General features: G+C 33.7%; 1 protein-coding gene across 1 annotated transcript; it reads right to left on the bottom strand.

Annotated features, from left to right (window-relative positions):
- Positions 1-10660: 10660 nt before the first annotated feature.
- On the bottom strand, positions 10661-11697 carry LOC128858407 (uncharacterized). The gene is made up of 2 exons (XM_054094669.1): positions 11615-11697; positions 10661-11552 (listed from the first exon to the last, which is right to left on the bottom strand). The coding sequence occupies exons 1-2, from the start codon at positions 11681-11683 to the stop codon at positions 10908-10910; spliced, it is 714 nt and encodes a 237-aa protein (XP_053950644.1). The 5' UTR covers positions 11684-11697; the 3' UTR covers positions 10661-10907.
- Between the last annotated feature and the right edge of the window lie 8864 nt (positions 11698-20561).

The following is a 20561-nucleotide window of genomic DNA, read 5'->3' on the forward strand; positions in this document are numbered from 1 at the left end:
CGTTTTTCATAACACAACGTCTCGTTGTAAAAAACAAATTCCTGAAAATACCCTAAATTTTCGAGCTCTAGACCACCGAGGCTCCTTAACTGTAAAATAGTGTTTTACTCGTCAGTGTTTACAGTTTTAGCCTCAACTTATAACTGATGCTTACAGTGCGAATGAAACATTTCAAACTTCTATCTTTGGTTATATTCCGCTGAGTCAGCCCCAAAGTTACTTATACAGTGTACAGTGTACAGTGTCATACAATAAAAACTTTTGATTTATTACATTTGTTCAAAAAAAGTAAAACTTTTTGCATTTAAAGTGCGAAACTTTCACACACACAAATTTGTTTGTACTGCGCCAATTTTTATTAAAAGCTGGAAAAACTTTAAATGCAAAAACCACTTCCGCGCTATTCAACAACAAACAAATTTACCTGTAACAACATTAATTACAAATAAAATTTGTAAATTAATAGAGCCTCTAGAACTTTTTTATGTATTTTATTAGTAACAAATGCATGGAACAAATTTTAAATTTAAATTCAATCGAAAACGTTGAGGGATGCAAGCAAACCTCGCGACAAGAAAGTGAAGGTAAATTAAAATGAGCTTTAAACAATTTTTTAAATAGGTTTTGTTAATGTCCATCTTATATAAAAATTTTAATTTAATGATTTATAAAAATCTGATTCTATATATCAAATATTTACCAAAATTTAGCTTATCGTTTTCGTAGGCTCCATTGAATACTTGAATTTCATAATGAAGAAACCCCATCAACCATTTTCAGCAATAGAACTTTAGTCCCGCCGTTCAACTATTTATCCACATTCTACCAGATTTTTTTGGTTGTCAAATCTTGGAAAAACCCTAGGACAAATCAATTGACGCCCTAAGAGAATATTGATATAAAAATAACTCAGCGATGCCATGTCAAGTGATCCAAGTACTCTGGACATGGTCTGCAATTTTTCAAGTTTTTTGTATTTTTATTTGTAGGCCTGAGTATCGTAAGAACGAAACTAAAGAAATTTTGAAAGCAATTTAGTAATTTTGGGACTTATTTATTGCTGAGTAATGAAGTTCTTTGAAGTGTAATAGGTATATGCAGTACTTTTTAATGTTTTTATAAGTAAAAATTCTTTTAACTTTGAAAAAAATGTAGTAATTTTTAATTATAATTATTGTGGAGTAATGAAGTTCTTTAAAGTGTAATATATGTTGTTCTTTTTAATGTTTTTATAAGTATTTTTTTTTTTCCTTTATTTTTTAGGATGAAATATTCATGTTTAAAAAGTTTAATATTTTTTTGTAAAATTTTTTGGGGAGCATTTTTGCTTTGTCTTTTAGGACAAACTTAGATATTTGGACATGGAATCGCTCCCTTCCAAAACTCTATTAGCTGTGTCGACAGCTATCAGCTTCATCGAATTTGAAAATTCACTGGTACATTCTTCAAGACCGCAGGAATACAGTGCACAATATTTTCTTAGCAGACTATGTTCAATTTATCAAATACAAACAAAGTAAAATTTTTGTGCTAAGCTGCAAGAGACTGCTTGAAATACTTTGACTAACCAAATGTTTTTAAATATTTTTGCTAAATACTGCTTAAGTTGTAAATCGTTGTATACAACTAAACAATATGCATTAGGGGTTTCCCTGATTCAACGAATTTTGTTGCTTTTATAGTTTTTTTAAAGGGTTATATACAGTTAGAATTTTCAAAAAATCGATTTTTTTTCGTTAATATACATATATTTAAGTATACACACAGAAAATTCAATATCGTTCCGGTGAATATTTTCGAAGTTACAGGGAAATTTTAAAAGTTGTTTTTCAAAATTTAAACGCGTTTTTCTTCAAAATGGTGCTTTCAAAGCCGGTGACCAACATTCTTGAAACGGCTAAACGGCTAATTTTAACACGAGCTTCTTAAATATATTTTTAGTAATTAATTTAAGATTTTTTCTCACCTATAAATATTTTTTTTATTAACAATTTAGGCCTGAATTTTTGGTCAAAACTCGATTTTTTTTTTTTTTGAGGAACCGCCATTTTGTAAAAAAAAAAATTATTTTGCTTTTTCCTTCGATTATTTACTAGATTTAACATTACTTTAATGAAATCTGTTTTTTTTTTTAATTTCAGAGGGTTCAGTTCAGAGATATAGTAGTCACCGGACCGAGCTCCCGGAAATCAGTTGTAGCTCCTTTCCAAATAACAATTTTTACTAATACTAAACCTTAAAATACAATTAAAAAATAACACAATATGTGTACAAATTTTTAGATCAATAAATTTAAAAGTTTTCTGAGAAAAAATTCTGGAAAATTCGCTTTTTTCCGGCCTTCTAACTGTGTCTAACCCCTTACTATAAGAAAACCACCACATAGACAAAATCTATTATTAGAAGATAGACTTAGATTACAAAAATATTATATTGTGCGAGTTTTTTGGTTGCAAAAGCGTTTTAGAAAAAATGAGTAGTATTACACAAAGTATTAACTATTTATTCAGATTTATATTCTTCCAGTATTTAAAATATAATATTTCTTCCACTCATCCTGCATAAGTTTGCTCATGTGTATAATTAACTACTCTGTCACACCTTCTTGCTTTCTCTATGCTTGAACGGTTACTATTGTGCTACCGATTGCTAAAAATAGGTCTACTTGCCTGATGTCTCTAAAGTTTTCGAGCCTTTAATGTGTGAGCAAATATCTTCGCACATTGATAAATTAAGTTTGCTTTCGCCATTCCTGACTGATTTTAGAGCACAGCATGACTAGATTTCTTGAAGACATTCGGATACCTTTTGAAAAAACTCATCTAGCATTATTATGCCTACTTTACTTTTCTAAAAGCTACAACTTGAGGGTAGCAATGGTTTTTCACTCTGCCTGCTTACAGGTGGGCATGTTTTTTATGACAGCATTTGCTGTTTCTATATCCAAACTTCTATGTTGATCAGAGTTTCTTATACCCCATTGCGTCTTTAGGCAGTGTCTTTATTTACTTTTACTTTATTCTGAAAGCGTTGGACAACATCGAAATTTTGTTTATGAGGGCAATTCCCGAGCTGAATACCACAAGTTCACATTGGTACTTATACTTGCTTTTATAATAGCAGCTTATTGTATGTCCGAAGCATTGAATGTCCTCCTAGAATCCATTTTTCCAGATATTCCTTTTTTCTCTTTACTTGTTCTCTCCATATTAATTTAGCATCTAGCGTCATGCCGTCATACTGTCAAACAACTGGAGAAAAAGGAAACAATCTTACATTTTCTCTGTGAATGCCCTGTCCTATGAAAGGACAGAATGTTAATTCTGGGCAAACTGCTGTTCGAGAGTCTCCAACAACTGTCTGGCTAAGATGTCAAGAACCTCATAGGGTTCTTAAACTGCACAAACTGGATATAGTCCTGCTGTAAATAACTGGTAAACCAGTTGGTAACGAGGATGTAGCAACAAAACGATGCGGAAGCGCTAGTTGGATTCTGGATGAATCTCCACTCTAACCAACCAACCAACCAACGTCATGCCTAGATACATTGCATTGTTAGCCCAAGATATTTCAGATTGGAAAATGTAGACTTTGTGGTGCATGTAAGGTCCACATGTACTGGCTTTGTGTTATTAACTTCAAGATGCCATTTTGTTGTCAACCATGATAATTATTGATCACAGATTGGGAAGCAAGTCTAGATTCAGCAGCAATAGTTCCGATGGCAATTAGCGCCGTACAAACGTTGCGATACAGCAGTGGTTGCTGATGGGTGCATTGTTGGTGAGTAACAGAAAAGTCCAAGCACACTGCCGTGTGATACTCCACCACTTATAGATGATGTCAATTCAGAGAAGCAGTTTTCTTGTTTTATTCGAAAATAACGTTTGTGCAAGTAGGATTGTATAAAGTTACAATATTGTTTTTGTAGGTTAGCCTTTAATTTGTTTAGCAGCCTTTGAGCTTGTTGAATCCGAGGTAACACCTGTGAAGAGTTATGTAGCAGACAGAACCCAGCGTGTCAACATGGGTTCCGAGCTCTCTCAGCGAGAGTCATTTTTGACATACGTGCATTAAGACTCTATTCTTGGACCACTGTTGTTTAGCTTATTTATCAATGACATTTTTAGGGCTTGCCAATATGTAAAAAATCATGCTTATGCGGATGATATTCATTTATATTGAACAGAAACTCTTACCTCAAACGATAGCTTATACGCTAGTTTCAACAGCGACTTATCGTCTATAAGCTCTTGGGCTTTAAAAAAATGTCCATGCCTTAACTGTCGTTTGTTTGTTTAATATTTGAATTTAATATCCGAACGCTAACCATGCAAATTTTATTAATTCCAAAGTATATAATATTTTAAATAGTTTGAAATTGTTTACACTAATTGGTATCAGGCGAAAAGTTGTCATCTAGATTGTCAAATTGCTGGTAATACCAATAATCTTGTTAACTAGACTACAATCGATTACATTCTGAATCTGTTCACGAAATTGATATAATATCAAATCATGTCACTTGCTATGGACTTCGACTGCCGAAGTATGAGAACTGGAGATCGCGGCTACTGGTATGTGAAATATCTGAATGTATCAAAGAAACTATACATTTCTAATCCAACTTATTTTCGATAAGACACCTAACTATCTTTATGAGAAAATCTCTTTCACAATATCGGCATCCCGGAATGATCTTTATACACATAAGTACAATTATCGAGTTTCTCGAAGACTGGTTTTCCTCGATGATAATATATCCTACTCAAGTATACTCTTGGTTTGCGGATATTCATGTACATCTTGTTATTGTTATTCTACGTATACTCTTTTTTGTACCATAAAAGTTCGGTTCGTGGTTTTATTGTACTAATAAATTGCTAAACAAGTAAATGAAAATCTGAAATGAAATTTATTAAATCCCTTCAAACTAATATAATTCCGAAATAGTATACTTCTGCCAAAATAGTCCAATTCTCCAAACACATCTCCGTATTTTCCACATTCAAAAATTCGTTCTTGGTGAAATTTATATATTTTATATTATCTTCTATCGACAAATAACGGGTGAATCGAAGTAGTAAGAGGTCTTCCATAAGTGACGCCTAGATGCCAGTAGTGAATAATTCCAAGACGGCACCTGTTTTTATGTAATCTTTAACATTTTGCAAGTGGACAAATATACAATTTTACACGATAAACAGTCTTTTTCGCAATGATAGCCTTGTAAGATGGTGTGTTATCCTGGTGAAAATCCAAGAATGATTGAATACAAGTGTCGTCACTTGCCAAGTGCCGTCAGTACAGAAAACAAATAAACAAAAAAAGAAGTACTCGAAAAGCGCCACTTCCTGTTTTCTCTCTCCTACGAACTACTCTTAATTACTTTTATAAATTCTTTACGTATAGTCTGAATTTTGTTTTTTGTTTTTTGCTAGTTTTTTAATAAAATGTTCACATAAATAACTTTTTTTATTCAATACTATAAAATAAGGGCATCCCTATCATACACACGACCTCTTGAGAGAAGTAGGAAACATTCAACATGGCCGCTTCAGTCAAACAACTCAGTAAGAAACTGAATATTTTTCGAAATACTTTTGTCATCTGCCACCGCTTACCAAAAGTAGGTACTTGCCTTAGGTTGCGGAAAATCAAAACTTTAACTTTGCATTTAAAGCTCTCACTCAGATTATTATTGTATAATATTAAAATGTGCGGAGAATTGAATTGCAAAACTTGATAAGATATGTGTAAAAAATTAAAAAAAAAAATTATGCATCCATATGCATCAGGATGTAAAAAGGGAAGGAAAAAGGGAAGGAAAAAGAGAAGCAATGTGTATTTTGCGCAACTATGACCGAAAAATTCAAATTTAGAGAGGAAATAATTATTTATAATATGGGGGAGAATAAGTGCAAGTTTATATAAATTTATAAATAAATTAACACCCCTATTTTATGCATTTGATAAATTCAATTGTGATTGATTGTTTATTTGTCAAGATTTTCTTGATAAATTGTCAAGATGCCAAAAGCTCTTGGCAAATAAAAACTCTGCATTAAATAATATTTGGTTATACTTTTATAGTAAGATGAAGAGGAAAATTACTGAAATACCATCCATAACCTGCGCATCTGAATTTGAAAAAAGAGAAATGTAGTTATGTGGCAGCAATGAAAATGTGTAACAAAACGTTGTTTGTTTGCTGTTCGCTTATCGCAGCCGCTTTCAAAATATTTATCAAGCTGGATTTTCGATGATATTTGCGGACAAGAAATATGTGAGTGTGAGTACGTCGTGAAGTACCGTCGTCATTGTATAGGCCTCTTCTATTCGCCACTTCTCCGCTCGCTATGTCTATGCTGGATTAACTTGACGAAAAATTTGCATGTGAAGGTTGTTGCTGCCGAGTAAGATTCGCCGCTAAACTAGTATAACACACTGTCTTACAAACACATGTAATTTAAGGTAGCTCTATTCCACCGTTGCTAATATATGTTCAGTTATACCAGTTGTTTCATCTTGGGAGAAAAAAGAGGCCTACTATTAAGAAGTTTGGAGATGCCAGGGATCCATTTACGTTAAGTGTTTAAGCAAAAATTTTGTTCGACGCGACGGATAATATAACGTTTCCAACGCAGCTTACTTTTGGGTTTACTGCCTTTAGCAAACACCAGCCAAAACTCGAATATTAAATATCAAACCCATTTTAAGCCAATCTTTCGGAGCGTATTTTTGTTTCCGTTTTTTAGTATTACTAGTATTACTAAATGGTTAATTTGCGTGATTTTTTATCCTATGGCAGTTAAACGGCAATAAAGGCAGCAAACTCACATGAAATTTCATCTAAAAACGTTCTAAGGAACAAGGAAGGCATAGAGAGACTCGCCGCAAACAGGCGGTTACACATCTATTGAGTGCCCGGACGTAAGGGCATTGGAGGAAACGAAATTGTAGATGAATTGCCTAAAGCGCTGTTTACATACAATTCGAACAAGAAAACAGCATACTGAAACCTTTAAATGCGGTATACAATGACATCGCTACGGATAGACAGGAGGTGGAATAATCTAGCCACTTGAAAACCCGCGAAAATCATGTGTACACAGAATTCAGATAAATACGCCAGATTCGTACTAGCCCTGACTAGAAAAGAAAGCAGAACTATCGTAGGTATACTGGCAAGCCACAATTTGTTAGTGGCATACGCATACAAGATGGGAATTGCAAACAATGATAGCTGTAGATTTTGCAATGAACTAGAAGACGAGGAAACTCTAGAGAACCTTCTTTGTTCTTACCCCTAGGAATCGAATGAAATGTTTAGGAGCTCTACAGTATGACAGGTTAGAATGTCTCTCGGGGTTAAAGCTTCAGAGCTTACTTGGATTCGCAAACGACGCAGACTTATTAAAATAAGCCTACTACAAGGAAACGTAAGGGTCCATCTGGTACCACTAAGGACCGATAGGTCTATATGATGGCTTTCAGACAACTAGGTCAACCTAATCTAACCTAACCTGTCTCCTTGTCATTGAATTATTAACGAAACATGGCAACAATGTTTTGCAGTAGTGGTTGTAATAGTGGTCGGTAGTTTTATTGCGATGCCACAAGGGTTCGCTTCTTTATATTCATTTTGAAGATGTTGCCTGTTCAGGTAAAGTAAGGTAAGTAAGGTTTCAAAGCGCTAGAGTATGTCATTTGGATTGATGTACAGTGAAACCTCTCTTGGGGGGACGAAAGTTGAATGAAGGTGTGTGAGAAAATTTTATTAATGTGCGTAAGTGCATACAAAGTAATATCGAAAATAAAAATAAATATTAACTGTCAGTGAATAAACTATATAAAACTAGATATATTATCATAGAATGGCTTTGACTTTTTTAACAATAGTAAGCCTTTCCGTTGGTAATTCGCCTCCACGGCATACCTTAATTATAAACCTAAAGTTTTGTTTGGCAATGCCCTGAAGTAAAGGCCTATCTCATCAGTATCATACAATGATAACATTATACTAAATGTACTGAATTAATTGTTTTTTATCTGGAGAAATTATGTTTGCAGGATTTAATTAGTAATACTAACTACTCGCTAACCCCCGAATAGATAAATTGTTTTCTTCGTAAGCGTTAATAATTTCAATTTTATCCTTCAGACTAAGGTCTCTTCTCCATATCCTGTTACGTATATCCGCTATAACTGTGCAAATTAAACTAATTGTGTGCATGAAAAAACAACACATGTTTCCCATTTTTTATGTTTTTGTCCGCCTTTAAGGAGCTAACGTCCTCTTGAAAGCGGTTATTGTTTGATTTGTTATGAGAAAAAGTCTTAATGCCTTTTGATGAGAAGTTCGCTTCCGCTTCAATTTTATGAAAAATAACTGTCAGTGTCCGGCCAAAAAATGGCCGCTTAAGATAGAGTAATTTGATACTAAATTTATCTTAAAACTTTGTATAAGAAAAAATGTCCGCCCAAGGGAGATGTTCGTCTAATAGAGGTGTCCGTTAGGATAGGTTTCACTGCACTCCCAAATGGGTTATAGGTGTGTAAACAAGACTTTAAAGCACGTATACATAGGGGAACAGGACTTCATATTAACTTTATATAAGATGGTTTAAAATTAAAAAATACAATTTCTGCAAATGGCGTCGAATGTAGATCATATGTGACACTTTTGAGCTAGGCAGGTAGAGTATACATACAGACAAACTATGGAGCGCGTCAAAATAAAGATAAAGATTTTTATTTAGTGAAAAAGTTATTCAAAAACAAAATTGGATGATTAATTTTGCGCACTCTTGTACTTGATGATATACAGGTAGCCCCCATATAACACAGCACTTCTATAGAACGGATTCACTGTAAAAAAACATGAAATGTAATAAAAGTTATTAAAAGCGAACTTTATCTAATTTCAAATTAGAGAAATCTACTACCAGAATTCTCGTGAACTATTATTACCCTAACAAAAAATTCGCGGAATAAAATGCTTGAACTGCCTACTATTTTTGTTTCGAAAAAACTGTAAATTTACATAGAAAGTAATATCATAAAAAATATGTGTGCAAAATTTCAGGGCGATCGGTCAATAACTTTTCGAGTTATCGTGTACGCCAATTCGAAAAATATTGTTTTGAGAAAAACCCGTCCAAAGTTTGAATACATGAAAATTCAACCTCTCCCAGCACTCGAACGCAAAGAATAGAGTCGTCACCGTTGACGATCTATAATATAAGAAATACTTAAATTTACGTTCTAAAAATTGTTTGACAAATTCTTAACATTTTATGAAAAAAATAATGTTTTTTTTCGAAATTTTACAAGTATCTGTCCCCTTAATTGAATGTGAAAATTTGATCAAGGCAGCAGGAAACAAAATGGATGCAATAATGGGAGTTGCTAAGTCTATAGGAGGGGAATGTTTTGACGATATAACTGCACAAGATATCCAAGAATTAAATTGATAAGGCAGGTTTGGTAAAAATGATATCAGGAATCCATGATAAGTCAGAGGATGATAGCATAGGTGAGGCGAAGAAGTTAAAAAGTTTATGCTACAAAGCATGAAAAAGGCCTATGCTTATCCGAAGTTAGAGTCATATCTCGTAAATGAAGATCTCTCAAATGGAAGGAGCACAAAGAGTAAAAGAGAACTTTATAAGGGCTTAGCACCATATAAGGAAATTTCTGAAGATCTATTAACTAAAAGCAAGCAATCTAAAATAAGATTTTTTTTGCAAACGGTAGAGCATGGATCTGAAGATAATACAGAAAAATGCTGGGGGATGAGGATATCTTGCAAAAACAAAGCCCGCGGTTAATACATTAACTCTTTGACTGTTAAATACATTGTTTAATTCATATAACTATGTATTACTTCTTAAAAAAATTTGGGTAACGATTAATATCTTTATTATGAAAATGTAATAGGATGTTTTTTAAATTTATGAAACCTAACCCCTATTTTCGTACTAGTCTTTTGTTTCGTATAACACGAATTCGCATAACACGGCAATTTTTTGGAACGTACGGGGGACACCTTTATATATGTTATATAAACTGTAAACATATATGATTGTCGCTTACATCCTTTTTGGGTAAAGTTTTAAGCCGACTCTGAATGCCACATATTTTTAATAAAAAGCCTTTGCATGGCTTTTCCTTGAATCCGGTCTGAAATGGAGGGAGAGTATTATCGTTCGTATCGGAGTGAATTTATTATCGTTATTAGTCATGTTAATCTCTGGGATACAATTTTTTTTCTATTAACTTGGTGTTGCACAGTATCACGAAGTTTGGCCGATAGATTTCTATTTCTAAAGTGTTGTTCTGTTGGTTAAGATAAGGGCAACCACGGTTGTATTGAAACTTTGAGGTATAAAGCTACTCTTTAAAATTTAGTTGTAGAGCTAGGTAGAACTGGGATATGACGCAGAAATCTGTAGTAAACTTGGTCAAGACCTCGTGTGCTGCCTTTGGCTATATTTAAAGCATAGTCTATTTCATTAAAGCTAATATCTGTTTCTGGTGACTTCATAGTGCTTAACAGGAGTTAGTACACTGCTACAATAACAACCAAAACAAGACAAAGTTTTGAAAAACTATGAGTTCACATAAAATAGTTAAGGTACCTTAAATATTTGTCAGATTTAATTTTATTTACTTTTATTTTAAACTTCGAAACAAACTTGCATCTGCATAACCCTTTAAGAAGCATCTCCGTACAATTTTCGCCTTGTATATACTCGCAAATTACTCTTTTAATTGAGTTTCACTGAGTTTAATCTGAATGTTTGTCGAGTTAAGTATATTTATTTCGATCATTTTATAGGTATAATACGATAGTACCTAGTTGAAGCTGCGAGAATCTACAACAGCTATGCTTAATTACTGTTTTACCAAAATCCATCATAGTAGTCATATTCGTTATAGTCCGTATCGCCTACGTATATGACTTCCCTGCTTTCGCGGTTCTCTAAATCTAAGATAGTTTGTTGCAAAGGTTTTTCAAGATTTATAATAAAAACTTTATCAATGTGAAAGCGAAGGTTCGTCCCGTTGTCTGCTGAGTTGGAGTGTTGAATAGAATCATGAGATTCTTTTGAAGTATTCGTATCTTTGCTCAAATCCGGTGGACAGTGATTTGAATTAGAGACAATTTCATTGCTAAAAGTCTCAATTTTAATTCGCTTTCCATCATTGCTGTCATTATGTACGCGCATCAAGCATTTCACCAATTCGTTTAAACCCTTTTGGTCAGCCTTTGATATGAGTTCGTTTATTTTGTCGTCTAGTTGGCGTCTTGTCTTTAAATAAACTTCAAACCCTTCTTTCGCAGCAAGCTTTTCGTTGTACAAGGCTTGATTTTCCTCGCCGTTTGCTTTACAATTCAACTTAAGATCTCTGGCATAATGCACTTTTTCTCTTTCCGCATTGAATTCCCGTTCATTTTCTGTTAAACTAGGGCCGCCAATATTCTTATGTTGCTTGAGAACTTCATCCAAGTCATGGTTTATTTGCATCAATGAGGAACTGGTGGCCTAAAATGAGGAAATTTTTATTTTTTTATAAAAACTAACATCAGCAATATTTTCACAAATACCCTTGCTTGCACGTAAAGCCACAGCAACGCAAAGTAAAGAAATGCATAGCTTATCCCTTTAAGAATCATAGTACACGAGCGAATAAAATTAACAACTAAAATGTTTCGCTTATTTCTACTTCATTTTATACACCAATGCAAAACTATAAAAAGGGAATTTTATTAACTTCGCGTTCCATTTCAAATATTTTACTTAAGATTAGTAGATTTATTACTAATTTACCATTCGAGCTACTTTAAATTGGAAAAAGGTTAAGGGGCCCCGGTGGTCCAGAGCTCGAAAATTTAGGGTATTTATAGAATTTTTTTTTTACAATCAAAAAAATTAAAAATGATATTTAAATTTAGGCTTTTTATTTAACTTCTTATACACACAAATTTTTTTTTTTTTTTAATTTTAATAATTTTAAAAATAGCGTTGAAATTTACCCTCCCGAAAAATTGGACCTGGATATTGTTGTCCATTTCGGCTCTTCTATTTATCTAAAACACAAAAAACAAAAACTTTGTTAATCAGTATGGATGTAACTATGTCGCGTACTAGAATACAAAAAAAAATTGACAAAATGGCGCGGTTTTGAATTTCACACTCTAAAAATCGGGTTTTTTTCATTTTTTTTTTGGCGATAGCCATTGATGTTGTGAACAACATATTAAAATTTCAGACGATTGGGTTGAATAGTTTTTTTTTTGACAACACCAGGCCGCAAGAAGTAGTTTGGAGATAATTGAGTTTAAAGTTTTGAGAGTGGATATTTTCCATTGACCACCGGGACCCCTTAATAGTATAAGAGAATAATATACATACATTAAGGTGGGTAAATTTTTTCTTTTTCTTTTTTTTTTTTTGACCATATTCAGATTCCACATAAATATATTTTTTCTTTCTTTATATAGAATTGGCTCGTAAAAATAGGTCGCAAATTATTCAAAAATTCCTTATATTCTGATTAGAATGTTCTTCTCCGCAGAAGTTTTTAGTAAAAGACGAAACATTTACTCGACAACTCAACAACATTTACACACAACTCTATTAATTTTAATTCAATTACAGTCAAATATAGCTCATTCGACGCAAAATTAAATTTACTGTAACAGTAGTGTACTAAAAAAATCCTCAATATCAGATAGTATCGTAAAAATTATGTCAAAGTTGAAAAAATAGAGAAAAAATAAAAAAAATTCCAAATACTTCCGCCTACAGTCTCGTCAGTTGTCATTTCAGAAAAATTGTCAATACACTGTCAAAAAGGCTTGTTTTTGTTCTTTCGAACTAAAAAAAACAAATTCGAAATCGGATGGAAATTGGCGAAGTTGGGAGTGATTCTTCACATCAACCAACTGAAAACGGTTTTATGGCCATAAAACGAGATTTTGGGGGTGTATTGGAAATTTCTCCTATACCATTGTTCTTAGTTTTACTATACCTACAAGTTGTACTAGGTCTCCATAAAAGTATAAAATCACTGTCGCACAGTGTAATAAAAGTTAGAGGAAAAAGAAATCCATTATTTTTTTGCGCAAATGGCTTAAAACTGTTTTATGGGCGATCTTTAGCTTCTGGTGTCAAATTATTTGATACATACAATACTTTACGAAATATTGATCACTACAGCCATCTGCCGAGAAAATGGATTTCCCCAAAACAGATTTACAGTATTGAAATTATAAAAGGTGACGCAAAATTATCGTACCAAAGCAGTTGCTCGCAAAATCTTCGCTTACGGTCTCTCACCAATATAATTAATCGCAATCATTCGCCATTCCAACGATTGCATGGGTTTATGTTGTCTAAATAAAAATAGGCAATATACCGAGTATTTTTTGTTACTTCCTTAACTTACTTAAGACCCGAATATAGCACAAAGAATTTTACAAAACGACCTAAACAAAACGCTGGATTGGTTCAAAGAATGGAATATAAAAATTAATGGTGATAAAACAATCTAAGTCAATTACATGAGCGGAAAGGTAACCATAGACTCATTAAAGATTGGAAACTCTGACGCGAATACTGATACGAAACCTAAACACTTAGGCACTACAATTGACTCTAAACTTAACTGGAAAGACCATATAATAAAAAAAGAAATGAAATTAAAAATCTCTTTTAGCAACTGTACTGGCTGCTTGGACCTCAGTCAAAGCTCTCGTTGCAAATCAAAGCTTTAATCTACAAAACGAAATTTGGAAGTATGGTATAGAAGTTTGGAGCACAGCTTCTAAGTCCAATTTGACAATACTGCAACGTGCCCAGTCGAAGATACTTAGGACAATAACAAATGCACCATGCTATATACCAAACCGCGACTTAAACATCGACACAGTTGCCGAAGCCATACAAACTGCGAGCGGAAGACACATAAGCAGACTTCTGACGCATACAAATCCGACGATGAAGAAGCTTCCTACTGAAGAAAAATTCAATAAGAAGAGACTTAAATGAAAAACACCAACAAATCTCTTGTAATATAATAATAAGAAATATGCTTGTGTACTCATCTAAATTATTATAGTAAATATTTTATAAACCAATCACATATTCCTAAATGATCCTGAAGAGCAATGGCCTTACAGTATCACTTAACTATCCAAATATCTTTAAAACAAATTACTTATTGTTAATATAGACAGGTGTAATAGTTTTTGGAAGCAATAAAAAAAATAATAATAATTTTTCAATTCATCAATTATTTAGTGCTAGTGAATTTAAGTTTTAATATTTTGGATCTAACAAAAAACATAGTTTGATTTACAGGCGTTCATACAAGGTGGCACCAAATTAATCATCCAATTTTGTTTCTTATACCCTTATACTGCTACTCTCTCTCCGTTTTTCATGCAATCAACAATTAACCTACAGGTGTGTTTTTCCAGGGATTCTATACCTGCGATATTTCCAAAGTGTGATTTTCTTCAAATGGCTATCATACAAACAAATCTCACAATTGTTTTACAAAATATGCAGCAGTGTTTTTGTGGCAGCAATCTAAACACACGAAAAGTATTAATCGTCCATTGTGTTCATATGTAGATATGTAGATATGTGCATGTGCATATATGTATGTAGATATGCGGGAGTGCTTTGATGTAGTTGACCAACTGCAATGGACTACAATTTATTTAGCACATTTTTCAACACAGCTGCAACAACGATTGCGATGAGAAACACGCTGCTCCAACCGTTCTGCCGTCAATCCATCCTGCCGTCTAAATGGCGGAGAGCTCAATGGACCCGTAAAATTGGCGGTTGGCGATGAACGTTTTCCAGCCACTTACTGCCTGTTGCAGTTATGTACGCAATAAATTTGATTTATGAAACAACAAAGTACAATGAAAAAAAGTGAATAAATAATAATAGCAGAAGTTCAACCTACACCCATCCACTATCTGTCCGCTGCTATTTCATGCTTTATTGCTCGGCTATTTTTTGCGAGCACAACTTTTAGTTATTCATAGCCACCGCAGTGTGATGATATACTTATACACATCTATTTATACTGACTTATGTTTTTGTATGCATGTAAAAATTCTTGTTGCAAGCACGTGTTTACGAGGTGTGGCTATTAAGTAACTAGACTGACGCTGCAAAATAGTATATTTTGGCTATATGTATTATTGCCTTCAATATACACCTGGCCGTTTTATTTATTACATCCTCTACAAGCCCAAAACATTTTGCTCCTACTGTAGGTCGTACATTAGAAAACATATGGGTGTCATAGGACACTAGACTCGGCGTGTGAAATGAATCATCTAGCACCAAGATGCCGCATTGCACCATAAATATCTTAGCCAGTTCTGGGGGCTTTGCCTTAGTCGAGAACCCTTGACCTGTTCTTCCACAATTCGGATCGGTTTTTCCTTACGCTATACAAGAGCGGCCTCCGTACCCGAATGAGTTGGTGCGTGACTACCATTTGGACGTGCGTAGATTGGAATATCCGTGCATGAACCACCAAAGTGATAGAGAAATAATTTTCTAATAGCGGGCGACTCTCATTAGGCAAAGCTACTCATAAAAAATCATCCGCCGTTCGGAGGCGGCATGAACCTGTAGATTCCAAATAGAATGAGAAGCTACAGCGGGTTTCGATTAATAATAAAATGAAAATTTGTGAAAGCTATACTTTATAAAATTTTATAAAATGTTATAAAATTTTATGTTTTCTGCCATTTAATAATACTTTCCCAGGTGTTGATATATGGGCTAGAATATAGATTTATCATACAGGGTGCATACGGTAGTTAAGGTAATGCATACATGTGTATATAACTTCCCGAAACCATTATTATTATTTTTTCTCTTTTTCAGAGAAGACATGGACTACTACAACTTACTTCAAGAAAGAAAGAGACATGCAGCTTTATCGCTTTATGTGGAAATAACACCGATTTAGAAATCTCTAATTTTCTGAAGTGTGCCTATCCATTCGTTCATAAGGTTCGCAGTGAATTGGAAACATGAGGCATCGATGCAGAGTTTGTTGAAAAACGCAAAAAAAAACACAAAGAATGTTCTGGAACGATCATTGACGGGGATAATTCAAAATTAGTGATTGCCCTTGCGACGGAGCCTAATGTTTCCGATGGACTTATCCGTCGAGTTGTTCATAAAGATCTCCGGTATTAATCCTACGTTATGTCGGAGCAAACACCAGAACAGCGAATTATCCGATCAAAACGTCTTCTAAACAAAATTAAACATCCTGCACCGCCTGAGGTGTTATGATTTTTTTTCGACGAAAAAAATTTTTACCAAAACCAAAAGATCAACGGCAACAATGACAGATGGTTATGTTCCAATTGTACTGAGGTTCCTGTTGCCACGCACACCAAGTTTTCAGCAACTGTTATGATTTAGGTGTTGTGAGCAACAAAGGACATGTCATGCCACCACTCTGCTTTGCTCAAGCATTTCTCATGAATTCTGTTGCATATACCGAGGCTCTAGAGACAGTAGTAAAACCCTGGATTGATAGCCCTGCTTCTTCACACAAAGTAATGGCGACATAAAATTACATGAATACAAATTTCCATGACCACATTACGCTTTTGAGCGCGAAACCAATAAGCATCCTTATAACATCAATTCTTCTCTTAAAGCTGCAAGTAATACCGTTATAGTCAATATGAATAAGGAGCATTTGATTCGGGTATGCAATCGTTTCCGTGTCCGATTCGACGATATTATTGCAGCTAATGGAAATTGTATTAAATGATTTTATAGATATATGTTGAGTAAATGTCGTGGAAAAAATTCGTGAAGTTTCATTAAATTTTTTTCTAAATAAAATCAATTAGTTTTACTCTCAAGATGCCCTCCAATATCGTGCGCACCCTACATATGATATGCATGCATGCGTTCTATACAACATAACGCAAAATTTATCACCCTATCGAAATATTTTTAATTTTTGCAAGTGCATTGTATTGTACATCAACCATATTTAACACTTGTGAACGAAATAGTTGCAGTACACAAACATACAAGCAACGGGGCTCATAAAGGTCAAAATAAAGATTAGTTTTTTGGTTTTATTTAGGTATATTTTTTTTACTAACACCCGATAAAATTACCTCGAATCCAGACTAACGTAACCATATAGCCAGTATCATAAACCAATTTAAGAAAAGTGCTAGAACAAATGGATGATATCAAAATGATCCCTATACTTGTAAGAGGGACCCTGTAAAAAATTAAGAGTTCTAATAAAAAAACTTGTATTTAATCGTTACTTTAAGAATTTAAAACTTGCGATGAACAATTATAATAAAAATGGCTGAGAGAGAAATGGATTTTCAGAATATATAACCATATAACGGGTTATATTTTCTGATCAAAAATCAAAAAAATAAGTTTTTTTCGAGTGTACTTTTTCGCTGATATAATAACTTTTCTCTCTATAATACAATAACTTTTTCTGATATAATAACTATTTTACGACTTGTTTTTTTTTTTTTTTGGATCAGAAAGAATTATTAATGTTAACAATTATTTTTTGGACTTATTATTTTTTTTTTTTTTTTTTTTTTTGCTATTTCCCTGATGAGAAAAAAAACTTTTTTTTTTTTTTTGGTTTATTGCTTGTTCAAGAATATAAGAAGTTTGTGTTGCAAGACAGAATAAGCTTGTACTTATATGGGTTCCAGAGCATGAATGTGTTCAAGGGAATGACATTGACGATGAATTGACCAACTGTGGATGGACCAGAGCCGAAAATAATAATCGAAATCAGTTCTGCAGGAATCATGAAGTGGATCAGCGATTATGTACGCCATTTACATAAAGAGCAGTGGATCGGTCTAGAATGCTGCAGAACTGCAAATTATGTAGCTCGAACAGAAAACTTGGAAGAAAAGGCGTTCGGTTTATGGTCGGTATTGTTACAGAACACAATCTATGGAGTCAACATATGGCCACCGTTGGAATCATTGAGGACCCGATTTGCCTGTTTTGCTTAGAGGGGGCGGATAACACTGAGTATTTTCCCTGTGAGTGTCGTGCATTTGCTGCAATTTTTAGGCTACGATGTTATGAAAACGAGTGAATTCGTTCTCACAAACTGGAGGATGTTTTCAGATTTACCAAAGAATCTGGAAAATTCTCACAGACCTAGCTACCCATATTTCTCTAATCTATCCTAACTTGTTCCTTCTGTTACTTCTCTCCTTTCGTCTTTAGAGAATACCTATACACCGTTTCACCATCCAGAGTTTTAAATGAAGTTTTTTTTATTATGAGGCGTTATTTTGATATTCAAAGAAAAATGCTATTTTTTAATATAAATGATCGGATGTTTATTCCATTATAAAAAGGAATGTATCCGTTAATAGTGGAAAATAACATCAGACAAATGACCACCACGACCACGCTTACAGGACAATATCCTTTTCATTAAATGTTCCATAACCGAATTGCAAAGTGGCTGCCCTATGTCCTCGATAGCCTCACAAATTCCATCTTTGAGGTCTTGAATCAACCCTGGGCTGTTGGCATAGACCTTCTCTTTCAGCTGGCCCCATAGAAAAAAGTCACAAGGTGTTAAATCACAAGATCTCGGTGACCAATTGTGATCACCTCTTCGAGAGATACAACAGTCGGGAATATTTTCTCGTAAAATATCAATAGCTTCGTTGCTTGTGTGGCACGTAGCGCCATCTTGTTGAAAATAAACTTAAATAACGCTCGAGAAATAAATGAATTATAGAAAAAAAATTTTATTTATAGAAAATGTAAATCAGAAATATTTACAAAATTATCCTAATTTTGATGAAAATTGAAACTTGAAAAATAATATTTATTTCTGATCAAAAATCGATTATTTAAACATCAAAATGTGATTCGTAATAATTTTTTTTTTATATATTAGATATCGCGTAAAAATTTACAAATCGTAAAAGATTCATACAGAGCATCAAAAAATATGTCCGTAAATATGATATTTATTGATATATGATACTTAAGTAAGCTTTTGCTTTTCTTATTGAAAATTTAAAAATGTTGGGATGATGATGAGAAAAAACTTCCTGTTCTGCAGAGGTGAACAGTTTAGACGTCATTTTGCCCACACCAAAGTTCTTGCGATAGCAACTTCAGTATTGTTATTTAATATCCACCCCTCGTACTTATATTGCATTGCTGTGTTGCTGCAGCAATAACTTTTAATCACATCAATGATGGTATCGGAGTTGTATGCAACATCGTTATCATGTAACAATAACGGCCACAAATGTGTGTAGTAATGAGTACAGACACAACACTGAAAGCATTGAAAGTAAAGGCGAGGCTTAAAAAAGGCTTAAAAAAATATGAATGAAAATTACAGCAATTTATAAAAGACATAATTCATTCGGTGGCAACCACAGTACATCTAACATAGGTTATATTTATTTACTCCTATGTAAATTCAGGTACATACTCGTACACATGCAGAGTAGCAAATTGAATACTAAAGGAGCATATGGGAATTGGCCAATTATTTATGAAACTTTTTCATTCACTCTCAATTTTTCAAGCCATGAAGACGTTTTAGTACATGAAGAAATTAGTTATTTTATTTAAAAATAAAATTGTGAAGCATATTACAGTTTTTATGTACTCCCAATTCTTACTCCTTTGGAGGAGTAGGGATTCATTCATTGACTGGATTTGTGGTTAACAGCAGAGTTCAAATCGAGTTCAATTTATTCAGAGATGGCATAGGGCAACTGAATAAGCTCTGTGGCATACGCGCTGAATTTTAGGATGTTTTAAGCAGACTCAAGTAGATCCCGTGTACTTGTATATATAAAATCGCTTTCACCAAAAAATCGAACAATTCAAACACCACTACAAAACTTCCGCTGGCGAGCAGTCGAAGCATAGAAATTTTTAACAACAAATTCGTTAAAAAAATGCGTTAGCGTAAATAAAAACGCTTCCATTGTAACAATGTGCGCGCTATTTTAAATATTTTTTTGGACTATTACCTTACAACCGCATATGCTTTCGTGCGATTTTATGCTGGCCTCTGGATATGTAACGTAACGTAGCAACTTTGATTGATTGACGTTGCTCTCCACCTGTGTAGATTGGGTTGCATTACATTTAGCGTGTCAGCTCAAAACAAAAAAAAAAAAACAAAAACAAAACATCATTATACGAGGTAGTAAAACGGTGCTGGTCACTAATTAGGATTATTTCAGTGGAAATACTCAACCACTTCAACAGCAACAACAACAACAGCTCGGATTCTATACTGGTTTAAGGTATTCAAATTAATTAATGCTGTCTCTAATATCAACACTATTGACAGCATTACAATTCGATGAGAACCTATTGATGCTTAAAGTTCTCAGCGCACTAAGCAACAGCGAGAAATCAATTGATAAGGACTAATTGTCAAAGGCAGTCATAAAATACTCAATACTCATCACGCGAAAGCGATTGAACAGATAGGAATGG

The sequence above is a fragment of the Anastrepha ludens genome, chromosome 2 (genome assembly GCF_028408465.1).
Source record: "Anastrepha ludens isolate Willacy chromosome 2, idAnaLude1.1, whole genome shotgun sequence".
NCBI classification, from domain to species: Eukaryota; Metazoa; Arthropoda; class Insecta; order Diptera; family Tephritidae; genus Anastrepha; species Anastrepha ludens.

Bases quoted from the DNA above. Each gene is read 5' to 3' on its own strand.
- LOC128858407 (XM_054094669.1), bottom strand. From the start codon at position 11,683: ATGATTCTTAAAGGGATAAGCTATGCATTTCTTTACTTTGCGTTGCTG. The intron at 11,553-11,614 runs GTATTTGTGAAA...TCCTCATTTTAG, and splicing joins GGCTTTACGTGCAAGCAAGG to GCCACCAGTTCCTCATTGAT.